This window comes from Gorilla gorilla, chromosome X (assembly GCF_029281585.2).
Source record: "Gorilla gorilla gorilla isolate KB3781 chromosome X, NHGRI_mGorGor1-v2.1_pri, whole genome shotgun sequence".
Classification (NCBI taxonomy): domain Eukaryota; kingdom Metazoa; phylum Chordata; class Mammalia; order Primates; family Hominidae; genus Gorilla; species Gorilla gorilla.
Genome location: NC_073247.2, coordinates 83,865,047 through 83,880,809, shown reverse-complemented (window position 1 = coordinate 83,880,809; position 15,763 = coordinate 83,865,047). Strand labels below are relative to the sequence as shown.

The 15,763-nt window shown below is 52.9% G+C and overlaps 2 protein-coding genes across 7 annotated transcripts in view; one reads left to right on the top strand and one right to left on the bottom strand.

Moving 5' to 3' along the window:
* NHSL2 (NHS like 2) overlaps positions 1-15,763 on the bottom strand; it is a 242,904-nt gene that overhangs the window by 12,059 nt on the left and 215,082 nt on the right. For 2 of the 6 annotated variants that reach the window (XM_063703094.1, XM_055376171.1), the window contains 5 exons: positions 8,989-9,144; positions 7,004-7,131; positions 6,518-6,713; positions 3,971-4,102; positions 428-2,758 (listed from right to left, as the gene is read on the bottom strand). In XM_063703094.1, coding sequence (XP_063559164.1) covers positions 428-2,758; positions 3,971-4,102; positions 6,518-6,713; positions 7,004-7,131; positions 8,989-9,144 — 2,943 coding nt within the window. The remainder of the gene's footprint in view (positions 1-427; positions 2,759-3,970; positions 4,103-6,517; positions 6,714-7,003; positions 7,132-8,988; positions 9,145-15,763) is intronic. The other 4 variants (XM_055376173.1, XM_055376172.1, XM_055376174.1 and 1 more) reach the window with 4 other exon arrangements.
* Positions 9,137-14,116, top strand: RTL5 (retrotransposon Gag like 5). Its single transcript, XM_019019545.3, has 2 exons — positions 9,137-13,062; positions 13,516-14,116. The coding sequence occupies exon 1, from the start codon at positions 9,683-9,685 to the stop codon at positions 11,390-11,392; it is 1,710 nt and encodes a 569-aa protein (XP_018875090.1). The 5' UTR covers positions 9,137-9,682; the 3' UTR covers positions 11,393-13,062; positions 13,516-14,116.

Sequence of the window (15,763 nt, the reverse complement as noted above, 5' to 3'; positions counted from 1 at the left end):
TGAACTCAGTCTGGTGGGGTATTGGGTCCCATGTAGGGAACTAAATTCACTGCAGCCAATGAAAAGTACTGTACAGTGAGGTGGAGTAGTTCCCATGACAGGATGCATGCTTGGCTAGGGATGTGGGATGCTGAAGTCCTAGGGTGCTAGAACCTAGTTTGATTTCATTATCTCAGCACTAGAGATTTAGAGGGGAGAGTGGCCTAAACTGGGCCTTGGAGATCTGCCTCGGGCTAGTCTTGATCTCAAGGGCAGTAAGGCCAGCCCGTGGTTCCTATTTAGAGTAACTCAAACCCTCAAGGGGTGCCCGCTACTGACTTGGGATCAGGATAATTATTCTGGGGCATCTGCTTCCATCTCTGGCACTCCATTCTCACCCTCATCTCTCCTGTGACTGAAGGAAAAAGCCAGCAGACAGTTTACTAACCCAGAGGGCTTGCCTCCCTTTCACTGTCAGCCTGAGGAGTTGAAGTCACCCTTTGACCAAGTGATTGCAGGTCATCGCCGGTGGGGGGACACTTGGTGTCTTCCTCCAGGGTGATGATGGGGCTGAGAGGCAGCCTTGGTTCTGCCACATAGGCCTCCATTTGAGCTGTGGGAGAAGTGAGAGGCAGGTACAGCACGCTGGGTTTTTTTGGTACGGGAGGTGGAATCTTGCCTTTCTTTTTCTCAGCTTCTTCCTGGCTCTGGAGGCTAATTCTTTCAGGCAGAACCCTCACCTTGGGGCCCTCGTCCTCTACACTTCCCTGGGGAGGCTGCTGTGTTCCTGAGAAGAAAGCATCAGAGGAACTGGCAAAAGGTGTGAAAACAAGAGATGAGGGTGCTGTTGACTCCCCTGGGCTTCTGCCATCTGGGAAGCTGGAGGGCTTTGGTTTCCGCACTACCGTGTAGCTGTCTTGAGGGAGTGGTCTCGCATGTTGAATTGAGCTCCTGGGGGGCGTAGCCAACGTTGGTGAAGTTAGTGCATACTCCTCGGGAACAGATGGTGGCTTGTGGACCAAGCTTGGAGGCCTCCGGGCCACCGGAGGCTTCTCAGCTACGGGAGGTTTTGTCTTTCTCTCTGGCAAGGTGAAGACTTCTTCTGCTCTGGGTTCCTCGGCATACTCAGGGCTCTCAATATCATCTTCCGGCTCAGACTTGCTGACCGACCTCAGGCGAACAGAACGTAGGTCGGACTGAGTAACCATAGGCATGATTGGCTGGTTGGGATTAGTTTTCTGGGCCAGCTTGACGCCAAAATTTGTCTCTGAGTGGTGGCGACTCACCTTGGTTTTGCTTCGGATGGAGATACTCATCCCAGACAGATCCAGGTTGGGTGAAGAGGTCAGTGGTAGGTCAAATGATAGCCGTGACTTGGGAAATTTCTCCATTGGTGACGTTGGGGGTAGTGATGACTTCCTCTCAGGTACCACTGGACGTACCCGGACACTGCTGCTTGGAGGGGGTAAGTGGCCCAGGGTCAGGGACATGGAAACAGTGGGTGTTGGTGTTTCCGACTGGCTGGAGTAGCCACTGGAGGGTGACATCAGTCCAGGGGGCCTTCCCGGGGATGATATCTCCCTGGCCTCCACTTCAATGGAGAGTTGGGAAGGTGTAGTGGCTCTGGAGGTGGAAGGTGAGGCAAGAGACTCTGAGCTGCCCTGAACTTGGGTGCACTCAATGACTGTGGTGCCAGTGGCAGTGCTGGAGCTGGACAGGGATTGGTAGGTGTCACCAGACTTCCAGTCAGTAAGATACCAGTGGTGGGAGAATTGTGTACTTTGTGGATCTTTGTGGTTTGGAACAGCTGGGTGACCCTGAGCATCTGGGTGGGACGAGTGATGTCCTTGATGTTCCAAGGAGAGGCAAAGGCTCTTGGGCCTCTGGTCCTTGGGTAGTGCTGACCCACCTTCAGGCAAGAGGCCTGGCTCATCTTTGACCAGTGAGACACTGCGTGTGGGTGGGGAAGGCTTCTTTTTGGCCTTCCTAAGTGAGATACTCTTGGACCTCTGCCTTCTGTGCTGGGCCTCTTGCTGGGCACTAAGGGAGGCAATGTTGTCAGCACTGTTACTGCCCTCAGAGCTTGTACTGGCAAAAGGCAGGGCACAGGCCTCATTGGCCTTCTGCTCCTCATCATAGTCCACATCTGTGGTGCCTGAGTCTGTGGGCACAGACAGTGACCGCTCCCGGAATCTGCTGGCCCCACCGGGGCCTGTCTCCAGCCTCGAGGTCCCACTGGTCAGAAGGCCAATCTCGGAGGGTCTTTCGGGCATGCGCCTTTGCTGAATAAGGTGCTCAGGGTAGCCAGCTGACCCACTGCATCCTGCTGGGTTATCACGAGCGACAAGGAGGGTAGTAGCCTCCTTAGGAACCAGAGGTGGGACTTTGTTTAGAGAGACCCAAGAATTCCCACAGGAAGGATTTTTCCCATTTTCATTGACTTGATTGCTCTGGCTGGTGGCACTTGGAGTCATGTAGGTAAAAGCATCTCCCTTCCAGGAAGTGGAGAAGGATGATTCTGTAGGTCCATTGCAAGAACTGGGGACACTGTACACCATTCCCATGCTCTCCATGCCAGGAGGGTTTGGGCCACTCCGTGCCTGGTGAGGTTCGTCCGGCTCACTGGAAGGAGTTCTCAGTACTGGCGAGGTGAGACTTGGGAACCAAGCATCCTGACCAACTGCAACTCTTCCATGAACCCCTTCTGGAACTGAGTGACTGGGCCTGATGTCGGAGGTGGTAGAGTGGGCCACACTGCCTGCTGGGCTGTTGCTGTGACCTGGAGGAAATAAACACAGGACATGAGTGCTACAGCAAGGGATCTCCCACCAGCTGTTTTGAGACAGGAGCACCAACTTTTTGCCAAGAAGCATTTGCCAACAGCTTGGTCAGAATTCCTTGGTTCTTCCCTTCCATGGATGAAGACGCTGGGGAAATTGGGTCCTTGCCCGTCACCCCACAGTGAGACATATGGTGCCCTTGAATGGTCCAGATGGCTGCCAAATACTTTCCAGCTTTGATTATTCCTCTTAGAGCTGAAGTGTCACGTGGGATTACCTTGCATTTTCCCCATACTTTCACCCCAGGCTCATGAAACCATCACAGACCTCAGCATTCATCCATCTAGAGATGAGAGTAGAGGCTTCCGAACTAAGGACAGCATGGTGTGACGTTTGGCTCCAGCAGTGACTCTGGAGCATGCCCAAGCTGCAAAGCTAAGAGTCTGGTTGCATTGTTCGCACCCATCACTTTTAGGCTTTGCAACATAAGAGGCTGAGGATAATCTACAGATGTGAGGAAACCGTTTGGATGTTCCAAATCCCCAAAGGTTTTCTCATACACACAAACAATTAATACTGTCATGTCATTATTATTATTATAACTACTACTGCTATGAGAATTTGTAACAATAGCCACCATTTATTGGACACTGACTATGTACCAGGCATGTGGTAGGCAAGTTACATACAATAACGCTAATCTTCATGCTAATTCCACCGTGTCAGTATCATTATCCCCACTTTATAGATGAAGAAGCTGAGGCTCAGAGAGGTTATGTCACTTGGCCAAGGTCTCCTGGTTAGTAAGCGGAAAGACCAGGGCTCTTATCCTCTGCTGTCTCCCTGGTCTGTGCTTCTGGCCAGCATTCACTTAATGGTAGTAATGGTTCTGTTAAGATGATGGTGAGGAACACTCTCTCCTCATCTATTTGCCTAAAGTTGGCATATCTGGTTGTATTACATTTATAATGGGAAACAATAATGTAATGGATTCATTAGCCCGGAAGACCTACTCTCCATATTCAGTTGCCACCCTTGACAAGAGGCCCTTAGCTATTCTTAATTACCATACTGGCTTTTTCAGGACATCCGGAGGCCCCCTCCTCCACCCAATTATTCCTGTTCCCCATCACCACAGTACCACCTGGGTGGCAGGATTGGCAGGAGTGGGTAAGGGGAAGGGACTGGGGAATCAGCTGTGGTGGGGTCACCTTGGTCTCGCTGGGAAAAGTTAGAGAATCCAACAATGGTCCGCCTCCGCCTCAGGGTGGACTTGGGGTTCACGGCTGTCTCTGTGTTAAACAACGAGTGTCGCAAACTTGCATGTTTATCAAACTGCTGCCCTGTAGCCAAAATAAAGACACTTGGGTGCATCCTGGTTTCTGCTTAAAGCACAGTGGAAATTGGCCTAAGAGAAGAGAATGATGGCAGTCGTGATGAGCATGAATAGCATCCAAGGCAGGTGGCACTTCTTCCTCATCCTTCCCAACTTGGCCCTGGGAATGCATGCTGGGTTTCCCAGGCTGCACCCAGGTTGCCTGTAAGTCTTAGGTGGCCTGGGGCAGTGGTTTTCAACCCTGGGCTACATATTAAACTCAACTGGGCAGCTTTTGAAACTGCAACACCTGGACCTTACCCCAGAACACTGAAATCTCTGGGAGTAGGGCTCAGGTAGAAGCATTTTCTAGAAGTCTTCAAGTGATTATTCAGAGGTACAGCCAGGGGTGAGAACCACTGGTGTAGAGCAGCGGGCTGGGACTAGATGCTGCTTGACTGTGATCTTTTCTCAGAGAAGGTCTTTATATGGGCCAGGTGAGGCCAGTGTCTCCAAGAGGCTGCCCTACTGCCCTCCACCATCCAGGAAGATGCCTGATAGTCTGTCCTACAGTCACCTGGTCACATTTTACCAAAGCTGGCCCACAGCATGGTGATTGAGCTCTATTTCTTTCTCTTTCTCTCTGTCTCTTTTTTTCCTGGCACTGGCTTTTCAATTTAGGAAAATTATTGACACAGATTATAGTTATCACTTCATCTGAGTTACATGGTACTTTCAAAATACCTGTTAATTCAGTTTGTTTACTGACTTGATAATGTTTTCAAATTCAACACAATTAAAATGGAAGATTTCCTCAATAATATGCCTTACTTAATATTATTAAAAAATTTTTTTAGAGCTGTATTTCTCTTAAAGTGCTAGGTCAGTCTTTGGGTGCTGGGAAATGGCTGGGTCAGAGTCAAGGCAAGGCAGGGTGGTGGGGCGAGGTCTGTGATTCCCCCTCCCTTTCTCTCATTCAGCAGCTGGCTAGCCAGACCCTCCCCCGCCAGCCACACAGCTGCACACATTCACAGATGCCTCAGCAAGTGGCTCTGTGGGCAATGCTCAGGGACAGCCTCATTGAGAGGAAGACAGACATTTATTTACTTATTTAGAGACAAAATCTCACTGTCACCCAGGCTGAAGTGCAGTGGTGCGATCTCGGCTCACTGCAACCTCTGACTCCTGGGGTCAAGCAATCCTCACATCTCAGCCTCCCGAGTAGCTGGGGCCACAGGCGTGCGCCACCATGCCTGGCTATTTTTTTGTATTTTTGGTAGAGATGGGGTTTCACCATGTTGCCCAGGCTGGTCTTGAATTCCTGAGCTCAAAGGATCCACCCACCTCAGCCTCCCAAAGTGCTGGAATTACAGGCGTGAGCCACTGTGCCTGGCCAAGATAGACATTTAGACACAAAATGTTCAACATCACTTCTGGAGTCTTTCCTCATCAGCCCTCACTCCTTTTGGTATATTTCCCTAGGCTGTGGGCTGTATTTCCTGCCTCTGACTTTCTGAAATGATGCCAGTGACAGTGGAGGACCCCATATCCAGGGAGCATTGCCACATGTGGCCAGAGCTGTCCTCATCATCTTCATCAACATTTCCCAGCAGAGCACAGGCTGGCGCTGGCTCACAGGACCCCTCTGATCCCTTTAGGTTACTGAGATCATGGTTTCATCATGTCGCTGGCCCTATCTCCTTCTCAAATGACTGGCCCTCCTTCTCTTCCCCTTACAGCTGATGGAGTGTAGATCATGGATTAATAGTGAGCATGGTATAGTGTGCCACATGCCCCCAGAGCCACAGCCAGCTGGGCTACATATAATACAGCATGTTCCCCACTCTCAAAATTGTACTGGGTCCCCTTTTGGTCTTTTTGGCCTTAAGACCTTTCTACCACTTCTTTTCTTGAAAACTTGCCAAACAAGTTGAAGAAGCCCATCTTGCTAGAAGACTAGTGTCCAGTGAAAGTGCTACCAGGACTTTGGTCTGTGCCCAGGTGTGCTCCTCCCTTGTTACCACCAGCACTCCAAACCCCACTCTCCTGCTCCGACTCTTATCAGTGTACTCCAAACCCAGCTCTGGGCACAAGAAGTTGTCTTGCCCTGACCCAAACAGAACTCACAAACTTTAAGTTTCCATAAGTGCTCTGAAGAGCACAGAAGTTCATAAGGCTTTGGAGCTTTCTGTTAAGGAAATTTTGCTTGCTACCAAATGGTCTCAGTTAGGGTGGCAGTGCCAGGAGGGGGTGAAGAAAGAGCAGCCAGCGCCCCCTCTTCTGCATGCCTCCGTTCCCTGGCAAGAGCCATGACTGTGACAGCGCAAGGTGAGCCGGTAGCAAAGAAAGTCTCACTTCCCTCCCCCAACACCCAGTGCATCAAAGAGGATGGTCTGTAGAGGCATGAAGGCAAGAAGACAGAGGCGGTGCTAAGCAACTCTACCAGAGATGTTGATGGGCACAATGTCAGACTGCGTGGAGCAAGGCTGAGGCCACCGCTTCTCCTCTAGGATGGGCAGAGGGAAAAGGCTATTCCAGGCAGTTTGCTTGTCGGCTGTGGTAGACAGGCTCAGGGAGGCCTCGGGGGCCCTCACACCCTGGGTGGTAGTCTCATCCTCGCTCAGCTGCCGTTTTGTAGGCTGTTGGGAGAGAAGGTGATGGAAAGGGTGTATTCCTGCCTGGCAATGAGCCAGTGCCCATAGGGTGGCTGTTTAGGCTGGGTAGTTGGAGGCTTCATCTGGGAGGCAGGAAAGCGTGGACAGGCTGCCAGGCCAGGCACCTGCTGTGCAGGGCCTATCCCAGTGGGGCCTCAGGGTAGCTCTGCTGGTGAGCAGGGCTGAGCAGCTTCCAGTGGGTAAAGTAAGCAGCTGGAGGTCTCTTGTCAGTGGGTGCATGCTGGCTGTCCCAGGTGGGGGATGAGGCAACTCACCATCAATATAAACTCCAGACGCCTGGCAGACTGGGGCCTTGGGTTGGGGGTGGGCTCAGTGGCCTCATCAGAAGAGCGGAAGGTCTGCCCCACAAGTCTGGCCTCCGAGTACTGTTCCTCATATTCTTCTGAAAAATAGCACAGCGGAGACACACACTCTAGGGTGCCATAGCCGAGCGCTGGGCCGGGGAAGGGCCATGAGCCAGGACTCCTGCTCTAGCTGCCAGGCCTGACTTGCATTTTCTTTAGGCTATTTCCAGGTGTTTGAGCCACTGGATTTGGAAATGGAAAAGTGCTTGCTTCCCAGGACCATGATGATCGAGGAGAAGAGAAAGTCAATAAATTCATGCTGTGGTGGTTTGGGGACCAAGCCCTTATCTCAATGACCCCCACCTTGAGTGCTCAGTTACGAAAAGAGGCTCAGAATGCAGACACCTTTTGCTACTTTGGACTGCAAGGTCCTCTCTTTGAAGCCCTGCAGCTCTTAAGGTTTTCTGCGACCCTACCAAGGAAATGACCTGTGTGAAGCAAGAAGAGATTTACACCAGGAAGTCCAATCTGGAGTTCTTTCTTGGATGTCAATAACTTTTACTTGAGCCTTTGTGGGCCGTGTTCCCTGCACCTTAGTCCCGCTGTAAGTGATGTCAGGTCTAGGAGGGCTAAGGTGAAGGAGAGGGAAGGAGGAGGTAACAGCATAAAAGAGGCAGAAGTTCAGCAGCATCATCAGTGAGTAAGGATGCACAAGATTTGAATGGGGTTGATTGAAGTGATGAATTTGATGAATACATGAAGAAAGTGAGAGTAGAGAAGGGACATTCATGCTGTATGTACACTGAACAAAGACTCAGAATCACAGAGATTTGGGGTTGCTCTTGGGGTTCTTTGGTCCAACGCCTCATTCTGTGCCCAGACTCCCTCCTCAGCAGCCCTTCTAGGTGTTTCTTCAGCCTCAGCGCACACACCTGCAGGGAAGGGGAGCTCCCTCCCTCCCAAGGCAGCTCATTTCTTCCACGGACAGTTGGGGCTGTCAGGTGTGTCAGAAAGTTCTTCCTTATCTGGAGGTGGAATGTGCCTCCTTCTGGGTTTCCACCCACTGGTCCTAATTCTGCCATGGTAGCAACACAGAGCACATCGACTCTTTTTCTGTGTGGCAACTCCTTTGTTATCTGAACACAAGGCTCATGGTGTCCCTTGGCATCTTGCTTTTCCAAGGTCACCACTGTCCTGGTAGGGGGTGGGGGTTATGGCTGTCATCCTGTTGGTGGCCCATCAGCAGTTTTCTATTCGCCATTAGAGTTAACCTTTATTAGTATAGATAAAGGAGTGCTGACAAGACCTCTTTTCATGCTCAACATCCACTGAGCACCTCTTGGCAGGTGGGGAGGGAATCCAGCCTTGTGCCAGGTGCTTCTGGAAACCTAAGGGTAGCAAGATGTGATTCTTTACATCGAGAAGCTCAGGCTTGGTTAGGGGGGACAAAATAGGTGACCTCTGGGTGCTGTGTATTGGGCTTACTTTGGTGAGGCAGTAGCTATCCAGGGGTTATTGCAAGAGCAGAGTGAGTGAAGCCCAGAGTGGGAGATCCTGCAGATGCCCCCTTTGTCTTCTGGTGCCAGGATCCCAAAGGCATGGGCGATGTGGCAAGAGGGGGGCTGGAGGGAATGTAGGCCCACATTGTGGGAGTCTCCCACCCAGCTCTCGGTGAATGGCATGACTTATGGCCCTGCCTCAGTCTCTGTCCTTTTTTCCCCATGGGCTACTGAGCTGAAAAAAGGGGCTGGGGATGGGGGGAAACAGCCCTGGAAATAGCCTCTTTCAGAATCATTAGGCTGAAAGGTGAAAGCTGGAAACTGCTTTGTCGATTGTTTTTAAACTGTTCTCTCTCTTTATCTTGCTGGTCCCTGTCCTCTTTCTTCTTTGCCTCCCTCCTGCCGCTGCGCATCTCGCCTCTGGGCTCCGGCCGCAGCCCCCCTCCCTCTCGGTACCTTGCAACAGGCTCTGGAGATTGAGCTGCGCCTCGCGAAGCAGCTCCTCTACACTCGGGGGCCTGCCCGAGGAGAGGAACACGTTCACTGGCTGTCGCCATGACGACCTCGAGTGGGCAGTCGCTGTCGCATTTTCCCGACCCGAGTTAGCTGCAGCTAGGGAAGGAGAGAGTCAGTGAGAGGCGCAGGCGAGCTGGAGGGGAGCGTCGCGCGGCGGCCAGTGGGCGCCCGCGGTTCCCCAAGGCCCGCCCCTGCGTGGGGTGGGGGGAGTGCGAGGCTGCGCTTAAAAGGCGGGGAATCGCCGGCCGCAAGATTTTTCCTCGACAGATCCTGCCGCAGTCCGCTCCCTCCCGCTCCGCTCGCCCCTGCCCGCCCGCCCGCCCGGTCGCCCGGTCGCCGCCGCCACCGTGTCGCCCGCATCCTCCGCCTGGCGCCTCCGGGCCCCGTGCCGCCGCCCGCCCTCTCCGGCCCCGGCGACGAGGTAACGCGCCCTGGGCCGAGCCGCCGGGCCCTCCGCCCAGAGCGCCGCCCTCCGAGCTCGCCCCGGTGGGTGTGGCCCGGCCTGTCCCGTGCCCCGCCGCCGCACTTCGGTCCCTCCCGCGCCCCGCCGCCGCATTTCGGCCTCCTCCGGCCGCCCGTAGCTCCAGTTCCCCTTTCCCCACCACGGAGCCCCAGGGCCCCTGGGCTTGTCGAGATGTCTGAGGCGTCAGGAAATCTCAACAGCCTCCGCATGGCGAATGTGGCCCTGCGCGAAGAATTAAATGCCCTTCGCGGGGAGAATGCCAATTTGGGCCTCCAGCTCGGGAGAGCCCTGGCCGAGGTTAATTCCTTGCGAGGCAATGTCTCCAGCTACATCCGCTGGCCAGTACCCATAGTGCCCGTCCTTGCGGAGGAGAACTTGGAGTTCGCGCTCAGTGAGATCGAAGCCATTCCCGGGGGAGAACTGCCCTTCTTGTGCCGGCCTCCCCCACGCGCGGAGCCCGACTGTATCTCGGATGATCTTTTGATTAACGTGATCCAGGATCGCAGCACCCCCGACGGGCCCGCTGACACCCCTCTGCTGCCCATCCCGCCCCCGCCGGCGCTGCCTCCGCCCGCGTCAAAGGAACCGCCCCCGCAACCCCCTCTGGCACCGCTGGAGCGGCCTGAGATAGAGCCCTTTTCAGGAGACCCAGTCTACCTGGCTGAATTCCTGATGCAGCTAGAGACCTTCATAGCCGACCATGAGGATCATTTCCCCGGGGGCGCCGAGCGGGTGGCCTTTCTGATCTCCTTTTTCACTGGCGAAGCCAAGGACTGGGCCATCTCGGTCACCCAGGAAGGAAGCCCCTTGCATGCCAACTTCCCGCGCTTCCTGGATGAAATCCGTAAGGAATTCTGTGGCCCCATCCCCCCACGTGTGGCTAAAAAGGCCATTCGCAAGCTCAAGCAGGGCCACTGTACCCTCGGCAGCTATGCAGATGCTTTTCAGTTCCTGGCCCAATTCTTGTCTTGGGATGACTGCCGCCTCCAAAACCAATTCCTCAAAGGCCTGTCGGAATTCTTCCGCAAAGAACTCTTATGGTCAACAGAAATGGCCGACCTGGATGAGCTGATTCTCGAATGTGTGGAGATAGAAAGAAAAGTGCGCGTTCCCAAGCCTATCCCGCTCCCTGGAGTTCGAAATATCATCTTCCCTTTTGCTCCGAGTCCCAATGAGGAAGAAAGTGAAGATGAAGAGTACTACAGTGAAGATGAAGACCAAGAGGCACGCAGGCACAGGCTTCACTCCAAGGACCAGAGGAAGCGCATGAGGGCTTTTCAGCAAGAGATGAAGGAGAAGGAGGAGGAGGAGATGAAGAAGGAGGAAGAAATGAAGAAGAAGGAAGAGAAGGAGGAGGAGGAAGAGGAAATGAAACAGAAAGAGGAGGAGGAGGAGGAGATAAGGAACAAGAATGAGGAGGAAGGAGAGAGTAAGGATGAAGAAGATGAAGATGAGGATGGGGGCCAGAAACCAGAAGGAGAGCCACAGCAGGATCCAGGGACTGAGGAGACCTACGGTGAGGTGGAGGAGGAGCCACTGGATGAGGCCCAAGATGATGACCTAGATGAGCTGATGGAGATGGAGCCGACCTTTGTTCATGCGTCATCCCAGACTTCTGGCCCCACAAGTGGTTACCACGCCGAAAACTTCCTGGGTGCATCACCTCCCATAATACAGCCTAGCAGACGGAGGAACCAGAATCGAGTCCCACTTCTGGAAGGCCTTCCAGGCACCAATTCACCATTCTACAGCTCCCCCCAACTGATTCGCCGCACAGGTCGTTTAGGGCAACGCCAAGTTCGAAGACGCCCCCCTGTGCTTTTCCGCCTCACTCCGAGACAGGGGGGCCACCGAGCTGCTCGTGGCCGAATTCGAGTGTGAGTGCTGGGGCCAGATGGCCACCCAGAACACACCCTTCTTTTGCATCCCCCGCCCCTGCTATTGCTGCCATACCTGCCCCATTTGCTGACCAGGACTTCAGGGAGTTTCAGACCTGCAGAACCTGAAGAAGACCTGCAGAATTCCAGACCATCTTGCAACCATGACCAGAGAGTGACGTGTGCCCAACCAGGGCCACCTGGGAAAGGAGGGATCAGCAATAGCTGCCCTCTTGGCATGTACTCTGCTCAGTCCGGCCACGAGCTGGAGAGCAAGTTTCTGGGCCTGTTCCCATAAATGAACTGGTCACCCTCTTGTATTTCCCCTCTGGTTGTTCCTAACCCTCACCTCTCCTGCGTTTCTTCACCCTATGTTCTACAGTTTTATTCTCTGACTGACCCACCGGGACTTCACCCAATGCCTCACTGATCTGCCCCAGTGAGCAAGAGGACAGGCTACCCTGAACTCCTAAAGCCACTGAGGCCAGTTGCTAGACATAATCGATGGTGAGCAGGATGGTATCCAGAAATGTCCCTAGAAGCCTACACTCATTTCATGCCACACCTCCAGCAGAGGGCCTGGAAGAGGACCCAACATCTAGCCCAGTGAGAGTGTGCAAAGCCATATGTCAAATGGACAACTTGACCGAGATTTGCCCTTGACTGACTGTGCAGGCTGGTTCCACTTACAGCACTTGAGTTTACCTTTGCACAGATTCCTGTATCAGGGCTCTTGGACTGACTTGCCACACATCTGGAGCCCTTTCCTCTCACCACATTGCCCTCCTGGGCACCCCCGGTGGACAGCGCCCAACATTGCAGGCTCCACAACTTTCCTTGATGTTGCCTAAAGGGCTGTAGCCAGTTAGGGTTCCGGAGAGGAGAAGGAGGAAGAAGAGGAGGAGGAGAAAGAAGCAGCAATGATCATTCTGCCATTGTAAAGAGTGACTCTTTCCTTAGGGATGGTGGTCTTCTCCCCTTGCCAGGCCTTGGACTGCAGCCCCCAGTCAAAGGTCTTTGCAGGACACTTTCTATCCTTGGAGTTGCAGAGGAGGCCTGATTGGCCATTTCTTCTGGGACAGACAGAGAGAGGGCCCATGGCCTGCTCGGAGCTCCCTTCAATTTCAAGGAACCCTTAGTTCTGAGAGGAGAGAGGAAGGCTGCACCTACCGTGGCCTCACAGCTGGGACCCCTCATGGGGGCCAACCCCTGGCCTGCTGCTGTGCTTCAGTGACACAGTAAAGCTTAAGAGGGTGGCTGCCTCCTAGGAACTCCTGGGACTTCTAGGTACAAACTCAGGTGCCCTTATAAAGAGACCCACTGCTTGCCTTGAGTCCAGAAAGCACTGCTTCTGCAGTGAAAAACACACACTTACTATGTCAGCTTTGGCCATAAAATGCCAGCCAAATCCACTGCTGGCCTGAACTGCCCCTGGACACTGGACTTTCTGCACAGTGACTGGCAGCAGAGCAAGTGCAGCCAGGGTTTGTGGCCAAAAGGAAGAAAGCATAGTAAATTCAACCTCTGTTCCTCATGGGAGTCTGACCGATAACCTCAGGCCGACCTTAGGATCTTGGGCCTGGAGGCAAGAGAAAAGAGCTGGAGGAAGAGGAGTCGCAGAGAAACCCAGTCCTCTGACTGGTTTTTGGTGAGGTCTCTATTCATCAGTGGGAGGTAAGATGCCCTTTTCATTAGCGTTTTTGTTTCTCAGCCTGGGGATCAGTGGATTTGGGTTCCTATAACCTGTTGCTACCTTTTAAAAAGATCCCCTCTCTCCAAAGAGAAAAGTAATACATGATCATTAAAGAAAGTTTGGAAAATAGAGAAAACTATGAGGACAAAAACCCCCCAGCCATTCAGAGTCCCACCACACAGAGGCAAGCACTATTAACACTTTGCTGCCTTCCTTTCTAGTGTGTTCTTGCTATGTCTTGTCAAAGCTGAGATCACCCTGCCAGTTCTTGATCAGCAGGATTTAAAATGGCTGCCACCTGTGCAGTCATGCATACTGAATAATTCATTTAAGCATTCTCCTAATTTGTTGGACCTTTCAATTGTCTGGTTTTCCCCATCCCCATCAGGGCAGGAGTAAACAACTTTGTAAAGAAAATTTTGTCTGTTTTTCAGCTGATTTTATCTGATTTCCTCAAGAGTGCATTCCAGAAGGGGACGTGCTATTCTTTGAGGGGACCTGCTATTCTTCGAGGCGGTGGACCCTGTTTGCTGATGGTCAACACTCTGGCCCTGCTGCCCCATGTCCCTGTGGAGAAGTGTGAAGGACGGGTGCCTTAAACCCACACTTCCAGGGACCCTTCAGCACAGGTCCTGCCTGTTCCCATGGTGCTTCTCACCCCGAACCCTCAGAGCCACAGCCACGGACAGAGCAGATGAGCAGTGAGCTGGTTTCCACCCTCTGGGGCAGGAGGGGCTTGGGCTTCCCTTTGACCCTCTTCCTTCCTTTCCCAGATCTTCAATATTTGTTGTGATGTAACAGCCATAAGAGCTGTAAGAGGAACTGTGGGGTTTGGGAGCTTTCTTGGGGTGAAAGAGGGGTGGGGGGAGGGGATGCATGCAGGGGTATGAAGGCAGCCCAAGGTCTCCCAGAGGCTCGGGAGGAAACCCTTTTGGAATACATGTGTTATTGTTGCATTACTGTGTTGTGAAGATAAGAAGCTGCTCTGTATGCTAAAGCTTTCTCTCCTCAATAAAAATATAAAGGGTGTGTAAAGATTGTGCCTCTTTGTTATTGAGCAAGCATAGATGGGTACAGAGTAGGCATCGGGTGCTTCCAAGGTCCCCTGCCGGAGTCAACCCTACCCTGAAGTCTTGAAATCCTTAGACAAGGAAACCAAGGGCCGGTGAGGCTCAAGGGACCTGCCTACAGTTCTGTGCATTTGTGGATGGAAGAAATTGTTGGGAGGGAAGTGGAAGCACTGGGCATCTTGAAAAATAGCATTCGTTCTCCCGGGGACTATGGGTGGCCCAGCCCTACAGGCACGCACGGGCATGCATGGGACTTTGAGTGAAGGAAGAGAAAGAGGCCAGGTTGGCTGGGGAGGGCCCTTCTGCTTTTTGGCACTAGGTGGCGCTATGGGATACCAGTGAGTTAGCTGGTGATGAATCACAAGTCCCCAGAGCAGTCCATGTAAGAGGCCCTCCAAGCAAGATCTCATGGCTCCTCACGGACTGTGGGGTCAGAAGAAACTGAATCCCATTCTGGGATTTGCCCAAGTTTCCCAGCATGAATTGGACTTTTTTTTTTTTTTCCAGGGGAAGTGGGTGGGAACATTAATTAAGCCTCTGCTGCTTTTGAGTGCTGTGCCAGGCACTTCACATCTGTTATCTTATTTCATTCTGATAATGATATCCTGGGGGGAAAGAACTAACTACCCTTACCCTCATCTTAAAGATGAGGACACTGAGGCTTAGAGAGAAGTCACTGGCCCAAGGTTGACAGCTAGTGAGTGGCTCTGTCACAGCCCTGCAGCTGCCCATTAGCTCTGGGGACATTTAGCACCTCTCTGCCCCCACTCCGCTGGCCCTGCTGTCTAACAGGCCAGGCTGGTCTCCTAGTTCTGCCCTGTCCTACCCCCCCACCTCCAGCTTGCAGGATTCCCGTGGGGGAAACAAACCCTGGTTTTAGAGGCACATTTGCTTTGTCCCTTTAAGAGGAAGGGAGGGAGGGAGGAAACCATGGTATTTCTGACCATGTGCCAGAGACTTTCACCAACATCATTTCATCTCCACAATTAAGTGAGGCAGGTGAGATGCTGTCTCCTTTTAGAGCTGAGGGACCTGAATCTCAGAGATATTAGGTCATATGGGGGACTCCAGGTCTTCGTGACGCCCAAACCCATATACATTCTTAACTCAAATACACCGTGCTTGCTATCTCCCAGGAGAGACTCCTGACAAGCTTGAAGTCTCAACCTGCCTGGATTCTGGGTCTTTGCCAAAGCAACGAAGCACGCATCAGGTGCACCATCTCTGGAAGCTCTGGGGGAACCAGCCAGGTGGCAGTTCTAAGTATGTGGTTGACTGCCCCTTCTAGGGAGGAACAGGGTTATGGGGTCGTGGGCTTCATCAGTGAGCACTAGGACTCCCCGGTACTCTTCAGGGGGCCTGAGAAGGTCTCCAGCACCCAGGGGATTTCTTATGACATCACAAGTAGTGATAGGTGAGCCCAGATTGTGTTACGGCCAGAGAAGGTGGAAAAAAAGACAAACAGAGCCTTGCCCCAACCCTAAAGCAGGAAGCACTGTGGGAATGGGGAAAAGAACCCTGGATTCCAGTCCAGCCTTGCCGCTGACTCTATATGGGCTCTGGCATGAGTCTCATCCCCTCTCGGGCCATGGCTTCTTGATCTGTCTAGTCA

What these genes read in the sequence shown, in the direction of transcription:
- RTL5 (XM_019019545.3), top strand. Translation starts at nt 9,683, where the DNA reads ATGTCTGAGGCGTCAGGAAATCTCAACAGCCTCCGCATGGCGAATGTG.